Raw genomic sequence first — 12,411 nt, forward strand, 5'->3', positions numbered from 1 at the left:
AGTGCTTATAAGTGCTCTAATATTTTTGATTTACGTTTGTTGAACAGGAAAGAGCTGAGACTTTGCCTGTTTATTTGAAAATGCCATTTGGTTCTCCTTTTTAGTAAGGATGAAATTGTGAGCTAGTTCACTGCTTGTAACTGAATGGCTCTGAAAGTGGGCACTGTTGCACATACAATGGTAATAAGCTTTTGGAATTAATAAAGTAATATAGGAGGCTGAAATTTTGCGTGTGGGGTTTTTTTTTTTGTTTTCCGTAGACTTAATAATGCCCTTTTTAGTTTACCATAAATGTGCTTTGCTGTACGGCTCCATCTATGCATGGCTTAGTCTGAGAGCTTATAATTTATAAGCACGGGTCTGTAATTTATAAGCATGGAACAGGTTGCAAAAACAGAAGGTGTCTTGAGTTCATGTATGTACAGAGCTGCAACAACTGTGGTCCCGGTTGAAGGAAATTTGGTATTTAGGATTAAATGTTCTGTTCCAAAATAAACATTGTAATTATAGTGGTCTATGTTTTTATTAAAAAAATAAAAAGGCAGCCTGTAGGTTGGGTGCTCACATAGTGTTTTCCCTCTGAGTACTGGTTTAACAGATCTGGAGTTACTAATGGTTTGCTCTTGTGTAAGAATGTGAGGCAGTACCATGTAAACATTGCAGAGTTTGTCTACTTCAGCGAGCAAGATTCCATGTGTCTTATTTATATAAGCTGCGTAGAAATGGCAAGTGGGTGTGACACTAACACCTTCATGAGTGAATCTAATGCGGGGGATGCAGATCTGCAGTCTTGTTGCCTAGATCCATGGGTAGATCTTGGTAGAGGTTTGAGGATACAATGTCTACCTTTTGTAACTGCAGAAAATGCACTGAATTTTCTTCTAAAGATCTGTCAATATACTTTTATGCATACAGTTCTTCTGGGTCATCTGTCTCTGAGTTTCAGTGTACTCACAGCAGCTGCTGAGGGCTTTTCAGGATCAAGAGAGCTATGAGTCCGGTGATGCACGTGGTATCCTTTTGCCCTTCTCTTGGAGGAGATCATGGCCACATTAAGGAACCTGAGCCTTCTGCCCTTTTAGAAACCTGCCATAATCTGTGATGTCTGATTCGGGTAGTCCCATGAGTAATAAGTAATGAATTACTTCCCTGGTGACTGTTCATAATCAGATACTCCACAAAATTCAGAAGCAAGAATGGGTTGAATGTATTTGTTCAAAACAGGGGCTAGACTTCTGTGCCAGAGCATTTTTCTTAATTTAGAGTTCTGTGTTCCCTGGCGCTTCTGTGGTACAAATGAGCGATGCTGCCTCCAGGTTTAGCTGGTGCTTCTTGCAGTCTTTTCTCTGTGCTGCTGGTCTTGTGTTTTTCCTGCATCTGGCTGTCATCCAGATTCTCTCTGTTGACATGTTCTCTTTCTTGTTTTTCTTCACTCAGACTATCTACTTGGTTTTCGCTGCAGTTTAGCTGCTTATACTGCAATATAATTCCCATCTTTCCCCACCCCCTTGTGTTTTCTTATGACATCTAGTTTATTTTGTTTGGTTTTTCCAGGGCTACATCTGAGCTGTATGTCATCACACCAAGGATACTCTAATAGTTGATCATTCAGAAGGACTCTCTGTCTTTCTGAGTGTTCTTGAACACCTCTTTCATAGATAAACAGCAAATAAAAAGCTACACTGTGTTCTTTCTATGGGGAAATAGTTTGAATACCTTAGTTTAACTTTATCATTGATTCAATGTGACCTGCTTCAGTGCAGCTAAGGTATTTTCTTCATTGCAGCGCTTACTTACATTCAGAACTGTCCTTTGCACTTGTGTCTGCTTCTTTCAGAGTAACTTCAAGCCATTTGCATTCTTTGAGGACTTGAGAAACACTCATCTCTTCCATGGTGCTTTTCTTCAGTGTGTAGGAGCATACTTTATCTCCTTTTTTGAGCAAAAGCAGTGTTTCAGTTCTTTTTGTTGCTCTGTTTCCCACAAGAGGCCGTGGGGGTGTTCTGTGGTCATATAGTACAAGGTTCTTGTGTGATATTGTCACCTTGTTTTGGAGTCTCTGCTTTGTATGACCGTGGTATTTTTATGCCTCAATTTAAAGATCTTTCCGGGTGAGATTTACATACATGAGAATATAATCTGGCCTCACTTCCCCTTTCCTAGTTAAATCTTACTTTGCTGTAGAAAATTCTTCGGGAACGTTGTTCCCTTTGTTGTCTGAAATTCAACATGGTAGTGAGTGGATTGATTGCTAGTGTGGTAGAGATTATTTAAATAGTAAATATGAAATTAAACTTAATGTAAGCCTGCTATTATTATTTACATGTGGTGAGGAAAAAATGTACTGAATGAAATGTTCCATGTTCACTCTGTGTGTGGGGGAATGTTAGGGTTTTGTCACTTTGTTACAAGTGACCTACCAGCTTTCCTGATTAAAACATTACATTTGTTGAATCTCAGTGCACTTTGTTGTGACCTCCCTAGGTTATGTAATTTTAGTATTTAATGAACTATTATGCGTGGAGAAAGGGCAACTGAGGAAATGGGTTCTAGAATAAAATAAAATGTGAATCTGTCTAGGAGAAGATTGAGGGATCGGGAAGAAGGTGAGATGTCAAAGATGACTTTTTAAACAGCTCAGAGAGGAAAGTTGGGGAGCTAAATCACAGCATTATTTTTTTTGCCTTGTTACCCAAGGGTTCTATGAACTTGAGCATTCATGTCTCCATGTGTAAGCAGACATGTACAAAATGTCCTCGTGCCATGGGGGAATGTAGTTAAAGTATTTCTATCAGGACTGCCCTGATCTTTCCCTCTGTTCCGTGACTCCGCTGAAGGGCAGCTGCTTCCCACCCTGCTTGGGTGCCGGCTCCCCCCCTGCCACGCTTTCTGGTCCATCTTGCAACATTTCTTCCAAGCTGTGGCCAGTCGGCACGTTAAGGCTTTGGAGAAGGCACAGTAGTTGTACTGAGACCTGTATTTGCAAATTTGGGTATGCTGCTCCTTGTGATGTATTTTTGTCTGGAGTGTCTTGATACGTTTTCTGATCTTTCTGCAGTTTCTCCATGGACTGTACAGTTATTTTTCCTTTGTTCATCTTCTGTTCTCTGTGAATTGCCTGAAGATAGACATTCTTGACATAGCAACTGGACTGATGATTTTTATGGCTCTTTCAGTGTTGCTAATACATTCATAAATAGAGCAATTGCAGTATTTGCTTTAACCAATGTACTGAAAGCGGCAAATTTAGTGTTTCCAGATAAAGTGGCTCTTGTACTGAAACTGCATGTAACAGTTTCAGGGCAGGTTTTGTCTTTTGTTGGAGGGAAGAGTTGCCACACTGTATATAATGCATTTTATCGGCCACCCTTTCCAGGGCTACATTTGGATCCTGCTACTTTGCCTTAGTTGTGGAGCACAAGGACCGCTGGGCTCTAGGGGTCATTAACAGTCAGCTAAAACTGAAGCTGCAGCATTGTCATATTAGTAGATGCATTTTTTTAATAGTATTAATAATCGGTTTGGCTTTAGTTATTAATTCCTGTTTGTTCTAAGGATGTCACTTTTGCAGCAGTTTAATTTAATAGAAAATACAAGTGCTGTATTAAGTTTACAAAACCTCCGCTGTATGTACTGGCGGAAGCGCGTGTGTTCTGATGGAGTGTTTTGTGCTGCTGGAGCTATTTTCATCCCTCTTGCTTCTTGTCCTTTCGGTCTGCATTTCTGTGTATGAAGTCTGAACCCTTTCGTACAGCCTTGATGATGCTCGTATTTATAATTTAAACAAGTTCTAAGTGAATGTAATTATTGAAACAATAAAAATGAAAAATGCTTATGAAGATATGAAGTCTATCTTCAGTTGTCATGGAGAGATAGTTGAAATGATTGGTGAAAATTCGGCAAGAGCTTTAGAAATGTCATAATTATCCAGCTAGTGCATTCATTATTGCAAGATGAAAGCCTTGGTAGGTTCAAAATAGTCATTTGTAACCATAATTTTTTTTTTGTTGTTGTTGTAGCTCCCACCCACTCATTCACCCATGCACTTCAACCTCAGAATGATTTCCTATCCAGAGTTCATGGGAATTATGAACAAGGGTAGCTGTTGTCACAGCCATTGTAAAAGCTTAAAACCGAAAAAAAAAAGGGGAAGGGGGGGAAGGTTGGGGAAGGCAAAGGAACAAGGAACAGTTGTATTGATTTCTTGTTCTTCTGATCAAAAGCTTGAGGCAAATCTTAAAAGTACTTACATTCAGAATGTTGTGATTTTGCACAGTTTCGAGCTTCTATCGTCTTTAAAAATGTGCCTTTTGACCTAAGACTTTCTGGCAGTTCAAGTTTAGATTTTGTTTTAGTTTGTTTAAACTTCCTCAACATTAAAGTCTGTTGCACTTTTTTGGTAGTAGAGTAGTTCAGTTACCTGGAAAGAGACAGGAAAATTCTGAATGTGATTAGTGGAAGGCTCAACGTTCATCAAAAACATCCTTGAATACTAATCTAAATCCATGAAACTCAGGTTGCTTCAATCAAAGGATTAAGGGTTCTTGAAAACAATACTTTGAAAAATAAAATAAAAATAATCCATAAGCATCCTGGGTAACTTCACTGTGAAATTTAGGAACTTTTTTGTGAAGAGATCTAAGAATTGGATCTGTTTGTGGCTGTATATGAGGTACATATTCAAGCTACGTAGATCTGAATTGGGAGTGAATGAGATATTGCAGGATTTGAATCACCTCTTCCTCACGTGGGGGGACTGTAGGAATTTGTTTATCCCATCTCTGGTGCTGGTTATTATTTTGACTTTTGTGGAATCTTGGGCTCTGAAAGAAGAAATGGTGGGAAGCAGGAGGGGACTGAGGATTGCAGAGCTGGCATGTAGAGAGTGCAGCTCTCTGCAGGGGTGTGTGTTGCTGTGGCTATACTGCGTTCTTCCTTAGCTCTTTAGATGCTCTTTTTTAATTGCACCAAGTGTCAGCCTTCTGTTGCTGCAAAGGTAACTTTCTTAACTGTTTTTAAGTGCAATGATAAAGTTCTTAAACTTGAATTGTTAATATGGAGGAATATATCACATACTTCCATATTTTTTATGATCTAATGGTAGGATATACCAGCTTAAATTCCTGAGGTCTTGCTTTCAAACACAAATGTGCATTTAGTGCATACCGTGACTTGTGTTTTTGTTCATATTTTTGGGCATTTGTGCTATACTGACAGCTTTTTATGGAAGCTGTTTGAGAAAATGATCCTTAATCTTTTTATGCTGCTGCAGTACTGACTGTGAATTCTCCTCCAGGTGCCCAGATTATTGATTTGATGATGCTCGTAATAGATGTGACAAAAGGGATGCAGACGCAGTCAGCAGAGTGCTTGGTAATTGGGCAGATTGCCTGCCAGAAGATGGTGGTGGTTCTGAACAAAATAGATCTCCTTCCAGAGGGGAAGAGACAAAGTGCCATTGAGAAGATGACTAAGAAAATGCAGAAGACCTTGGAAAATACTAAGTAAGTTAACAGTAAAGTTAACAGCAACCTAAAAAATGTTTAACAAAAAATCCTTCACCCACGTTTCCCTGCCAGCATGCTTCTCAATGTTCTGAGATGTCTAGCAAAGGTGAGAGTGGAAAGATTACCAGGAACACAACTGCAGTCCTGAATTTGCATCTAGTAGTATTATGTGTAGAGAAATTTCCTATAATGAGCTTTTCTGTTTAGAGGGCTGTTTGGAGTTTGCATTGGATAAAATGAAGCCAGAATATTGAGGTGAAGAGCTGTTGGATGTTTGTTTGTGGGGTTTTTCATTTGTTCATGTTTGTGGTTTTTTTAATGGTGTCTTTTTTGTGTTTGTTTGGATGGGGTTTTTTTGGATTGTAACTTTTATTGTGATCTGCAAGACTCTTTCACTCCAGAGAAAAAATATTAAGGCTTTTCCTTAACTGAGGGTGAAAAATACAATTGCCCCAACTAGGGAGAGCAGAATAATGGAAGTTTATATAATATAATCCTAGACTCTGTCTGGGATGATGTTTGTCAGTCCTGTTTACGTAAATTAATTGAGGTGCATAATGAGTGAAGTGCAGTGAGGTTCACAAATGGAAACATGGCTCTTGGGGAAGATTCTGTAGAAACACAGTATTTAGTGGTTGCGCAAACAGCAGCACAGCTTGCTTTGCCCAGGGTCATAAGGGGAGATCGATTCCCACATTTATGGCTCTTGGGTTACGTTTTGATTTGAAGAATTGGAGGAATAGGGTTCAGTGTACAGGGAGAGCAATTTCACCAGGAGGAAAAACGTGAAGCTTGGTGGGTATGGCAGTTCCTGCTCACCTTGCTTGGGGTGATGGGGCCATGTCCCTTCCCAACGGTGCCACTGCCATGGCAGTCACCACAGAGATCTCTGCGTCCTTCCAGCTCCTGTGGTATTCCTGGGTCCATTTGTTGTGCTGGGCGTGGTACGGGGGTTGCCAAGAAGGGGAAATTCTCTCTTAGGAACTTAGTCCTGCAACTTTCAGTTCTCCCTGGTGGCTTATGATTTAAGAGCAAGTAAGTCCCGAGTAGCTTGGGTTTTCTCTGTAGGTTGTTGCCCCTCATTTTAGGGGAGATAGAGGAGACACCTGCAAAGTATCGAAGCATTTTGGATTAACGGTTTTCTATAGCTGCGAGTTTTATTTGCAGGTAATCCCACTGGGGATAGTATTGAGATAATTATCTCTGAAGCTTTCCAAACTTTTATTATCTGATGGCTTTCTTTTGATTTTATTTGGTTGTTTGAAAGGTTGATGTATAGAATGTGAATTAAGTGCTACTACAATAATAGTTGGTTTTACCTGTTTCTCCTCTGTGCTAAGAAGTTAATGATTTTTAAGATATTTTTTGTCTTAATGCTCAATTTTATTTTGTCCTTTTAAAATTTGTTTATTCTTCTTGAACAGTAGTAATTGCTGCTGCAGGTGGTACTTTGGTTTTGGTTTAGTCCAGGATTGAATTGTGAGTGATAAAAAGACCTTTCCAGTTGTGTATTTGTAAAAGGAAGACAGTTGTGTTTTTTTTTTTGTAGGAAAACTAGTTTTAAGAGGTAATTTTTATGTACACTGAATTACATCTTCTCTTTATATTCTGGAGTACAGATGGGTGTTTACAACATGTCTTGGAAATTAGTAGGCTTTGTCAAAACTGAATGGGAAGTGAGTTTTCCAAACAGCTGACATGCCAACTGAGATCCATACCTCTAGCACCCTTTTAAAACAAGGATTTGTATCGGGTGTTCAGGACAGCTGTGATTCCACCTGGAGAGAAGTGGTACTGTCATAATGTTTTAATTAATCGTTTGAACTCTGAATCCTCAAAATACTCTTTTATTGGATGTGTCTGTGGATTGTTCTCATAACCAAAATACAGTTTTTGCATGTGCAGTGTGTGCTTTTATGGTGCTTTGAAAGCACTTCTGCCCTGGGCTTGATTGTCAAGTGCTTGTCCTGTTGTATCTCGGGCATGTGTTTGTTTCTCAGCAGCCTCTCTCCCGCTTGACTTTGAATTTCCAGATGCATGTATGTTTAACTGTTTTTCTAAATTGCTCTTATTAGCAGGGCATATGCTGAGGCCATTTGACAGCTGCCTCTGACCCCAAACACTTGGCAATGAGTTTTGGTTTTAGGAATAGTGTGCTTGATTGATTTCTCTACACATGCAGGCATGCATGCGTAATTACGGTAGTGTTGTCAGGAGATTCCGTGGAAGGTGAAAACCAGAATAAAGTAACTGTTGTAATTTGAATAGTTGAAATTAAATTTAAGTTACTTGTTCCATGGGTTGATACCAAAAGTAAAAGCAAGCTGGTACTTATGAGTGGAATTTCTATTTTTTTTCATAGTTTTTTGGCATGCCAACTTTTATTTTTGTCCAGCAGGGTCTAAACTCTGCTGATAATAAATTGATCTGATGGAGTTAGAGTTTTAGTAGGGCTGAATCATGTTTGGAAGTGTCTTCAAAGGCAGTGTATGATTATTCCAGTTTGTTCTAGTGTATAGGGAAAAGGAGTAAAGCACCTGGTTTATCATAAATTCATATTTATTGCAATGCCCTAAAGGATTTAAATGAAAATAAGTTTCCAAAAGTTTTATGGCTAATCACAGGAATTGTCAGTGAACATTTTTATTACCCTTTTGTCCCTAGGTACCTCAGACTTATGGCATATAAACAAAGAAAAATACTATATATGCTTGATTACTGTTTGGTCACTAAATGAGCTCTGCAGAACTTTTTCATTATCAAGGCCCTGTCTTTTTGCTCCCAGTTCACTCCGTTTTTGATATCAAATCTGTGGAGGGTGGGTAGTGAAAGGATGACCACAGAAGCTGCTTTTATTGTGAATCTGCTGCATAAGAATTAAGTATCTATGAGAACCAGTTAGTTTTTTGTTATTGCTGATTATTATTCCATTGCTTTAATATATATTTTTATATGGTTAATTCTGTTTTTTGCAAAAATATAGTAATAATTTGACTTAATAGTCAAACTTCCCTTTCTGAAGTGCAGGTAGGATAAGGTAAGAGATGATTCAGACACTAGCTTATGATTTAGGGGACAAAAGTGAAGTCTGCTTTCTGAATTCTTAAAAAAAAAAGCGCTACTGAATAGTAAGGACTTAAAGAGTAAGATTCGTTGTAAGAGGAAAGCTAAACTGAGGTCAGCTGTGGAAGTACTGCTCTTCTCTGAGCCTTTGCATCTTGGAGATTTGTGAGGTGTCATAAGTTTTGGTTTCAGGATATTTAGATCTTTCTGCTGTCTGCAGGTTTTTGCAGTCTGCCTGCAGACTCGGGTGGCCGTCACGTGCCGTCTTGCCTTTGGCTCCTGTTTTGAAGGTTATGACTCTACAACTAGAATTCTGGTTGTTTTAATGAAAGTTGAAAACAGGGCTAGTCTCCGGGTAAAATGGCTTGAATGCAAAGTCACTGCAGTAAAGTTGGGTAACAGACCTTTCCTTCTGAAATAGGCTGAAATCCTGCATTTTGACTGCCACAGAGTCCAATCAGTGGCTAATGCTGCAGAGGACTGAAGATTTTATAATGAAGTCCAGTAGTGCAGATCCCAGTAATACAAGAAAATATTGTCAGTTGTTCGCTACGGGGGAAGAGCAGATAGCTTGGAATTTGAGGGAGTTTTCTTGCTTCCATTTTCAGGTGAGCATGGAACTATGTCCTGCTGTAGGAGATCTATGGTCTAATGGTGAGAGTCTTTCTCTTTTTCAGGTTCTGTGGGTGTCCTATTGTTGCTGTTGCAGCAAAGCCCGGTGGACCCGAAGCCCCAGAGTCTGAGAATCCACTAGGTGTTTCTGAATTAATTGAGGTACCTGCTGAAGAATGTAATGATAACATAAAATTTGCTAGAACTTTTCTTTAAATCTTTTGGACTACACTGTATTAGTTTCTAGAGCTGAGGAACTCTGTCATTAATGTCAATTTTAAGGAAGCTGGTTCTTTAGGGATTCCTTCCAGTGAAGGGAGGAGTTGAGGTTGCATACCCCAAAAGTGCATCTCCTCTTCCAACTACTAGGCTTCGATGCCTTGGAATAGCCATATCCTAAGAAACAGCTATCACACATGTATTAGTTTTTGAAGTTTTACATAATTGCGAAGCATAAGGGATAAAAATAGCTTTAAAATTCTACCAAATCCTTGGTAGGTGTTGCTTTATAATTGTACCACCATTAAGAAAACAGTGAAGTTGTCAAGTAAGGCACTCAGTTTCTACCCATAGGAGTTGTCTCCTTCTTTGGTGTGTGTATTATGATCCAGTGTTTCAAGTGTATGAGTTTATTCTAAACAACTCTTAGCTCATTTTTGTGCAGGATGGACAGGGCTCAGTTAGTGAGCAGGTAGTTTGTTTTAATTCTTAATGTGCTCTGAATGGCCTCGTGACTCCAAATACTGCTCTGCATTCAGAATGATTAATTTCCTCTTGGACTTTCTTTTGGCACACATCACTGTGGTCTTGAGCACTTGGCAAACAGTTAATTTGCTTCCAGAAGACCTGCAGGAAGCGTAGAGGTGACTTTAATCCACATTTAGATTGGGAGGCTGAGACACAAAAGAGTTAAGCACACTGAGTTTACTAATTTTGGTTGTTAAATTTAAGGAAATGAGGAACTCTTTTGGAACATGCTTATGTTCAGATCATAATACTTGCCAATTTTGATTGCAAATGTGTGTGCTTAGCACTTCTGTCAATCTTTAGGGTTTGTGTGTGGACAGTTTGAGGTGTATAGCCAGTGATTACCTGAGGAAAGTTTCATTTTTAAGAGAATGGCAATACATGGGAGTTCTGGCATAAGTAAGTGTAGAATCCATTCTCTAGAGGAGCACCACCTGCCTTCAGGGTGAAACCATCTTTCTCTGTGATACTCTGCCTTGCTTGCTGCATGCCTTGCACACCTGCAAACGATAAAAAGCATGGCTTGGGTTCACCTTGTGTCCTGGAAGAGGCAGGGCCTGGAAGAAAAATGTTTGTGTGACTAACGTTCTATCAGACCAGAATGAACAAGAGAAGATTTTAAGCACTGGTGCTTCACAGGTATCCTTAGTCCTAGCAGTGTGGATTGGTGATTGGGTTTTTTTGTGGGTTGTTTATTTTTATTTTTTTGAGGGGGGGGGGATGGTGTTTTGGAAGGGGAAATAAATTCTTATCATATAACTTAGTTCTTTTGATACATAAGTTTTATGGCATGAAGCTTATGCTGTGAAGGGCAGGGCACTTAAAATAACTGTTCAGGAGCAGTTTGTAGACTTAAGACACTTTCTGTGAATAAGCTTTAGGGAAAAGTAGCATCTTTGCCCTGGAGCAGTGCCACTGTTATTGGCAGACAGCAGAGTGTAGTCCTGAAACAAAGGCCTGATTCTTTGCAGACTTGTCAAGGTCTGATTTGGATGCTTTGAGTGCCGTCAGGTTTAAAAAACTTGTAAATTGCTGAAATGAGGGTGCGGCACCAGTCATCAGAAGTCTCGACCTGAGACCTAATATTAGAAAAGCTGGCAAATGCTGCGAGAGCCCTGCTGTTGAGCTTCAAGGTATTATCCTTTCTGTCCTTGATAAGAGACTCTCTCCATTGTTCTGCGGTTACAACTCTGACTTAACCTGCAGTTTGTGACCTTAAAAGCAGACATTAAAGATGGTGCCAAGTTTATGTGCTGATGTTAAAACAGAGGCAGAGATCAAAAGTGATTTGAGATGGGAGTGAACCAGTTCCTCTGAGGCACTGTGGGGTAAATGACTGCACTTGTATAATTAAAGTCTTCTGTCTATAATGATACATTTTAAGGGACATAGTATTTGTCAGTTAAACATAAATCTCGAACTTGGAGAATTTTTATGGAAAATGGTACTTACGTAGGATTTTTACTTAGTGTTTTGGTCCTCCAAGAAGTGTTAACAGAAATCTGAAGGGGAAGGAGACTTTGAAAAGTTTATATATAGTTTTTCTGGGAGGGAGGCAGGGATGAGCTTTATGGGGTGCTAATATCTGTATAGAAGTTCATTTTTCACAAAGTCTGAAAAGACTGCAGCAGCAAAATGCGCTGTAAAATTTTACTTTTTGGGGGGGGGAGGGTAGATAGTGATGTACAAGTTTTTTATTTTACTTTGCTTTGCTGCAGTGTTTGGATTGAGTTTGGCAGCAACTTTGTCGCTAGCGCAGTTTTGCTAACCAAGCTAAATGTGCAGCACCAGATCTTTCTGAGGCAGAAAATCAAACTGTTCCTGCTGCTGAGAGTGTGCCTTCTGTATGGCACACACACTCAATTTGACATTGGTGTGTTCTAAGCTTGCTGGGAGATGTCTGAAATCAGTAAAACTGCAGACTTGTTCAATCAGTCATCTGCTTGCCTTCCTTTTGCTCTGTGGCTGTCATGACTTTTCATGCAAGCATGGTGCTGCTTTTATCTTTCTTTTTTTCAGGTCCTGAAGTCTCAGGCTTACCTGCCATCAAGAGACCCCTCGGGACACTTCCTTATGGCAGTCGACCACTGCTTCTCTATCAAGGGTCAAGGCACAGTGATGACAGGGACTATTCTTTCTGGCTCTGTTAGCCTTGGTGACAATGTGGAGATTCCTGCCCTGAAGGTGAGTCTCTCATTTTCACTCCCTCCAGTCTTCCTGATAGAGACGCTTGACAAAGAGGAGAGTGTTCTCTTTCAATCTAAATTTATTCAGTTATTTTCAGTGTTGTTTTGTACAATATTATAAGCCTGCTTATAATAGAAAGAGACAGATTTTTAAAGGTAGGCAGCAAAGTTACTTGCTCAATTTTAGTTGGATGAAGAGCAGGGAAGACTGGCCTGGATTAGCGTGTTAAGACTTTCAAATTGGGAGAGGGTGGGCATGTTTCCAAGATCGGATGTGCCCAGGGACTGAAAGAGAT

General features: G+C 39.6%; 1 protein-coding gene across 1 annotated transcript; it reads left to right on the forward strand.

The window, feature by feature from the left end:
- Nucleotides 1-3,821: 3,821 nt before the first annotated feature.
- LOC104281462 (selenocysteine-specific elongation factor-like) lies at nt 3,822-12,113 on the forward strand (the record flags this gene model as incomplete). Its single annotated transcript, XM_009879460.1, has 5 exons — nt 3,822-3,899; nt 4,020-4,098; nt 5,273-5,504; nt 9,248-9,344; nt 11,949-12,113. Coding segments are annotated over exons 1-5 (651 nt in total), but the record flags the coding sequence as incomplete, so codon positions are not given.
- Nucleotides 12,114-12,411: the final 298 nt, after the last annotated feature.

The sequence above is a fragment of the Apaloderma vittatum genome, unplaced genomic scaffold (assembly GCF_000703405.1).
Source record: "Apaloderma vittatum isolate BGI_N311 unplaced genomic scaffold, ASM70340v1 scaffold20602, whole genome shotgun sequence".
Classification (NCBI taxonomy): Eukaryota; Metazoa; Chordata; class Aves; order Trogoniformes; family Trogonidae; genus Apaloderma; species Apaloderma vittatum.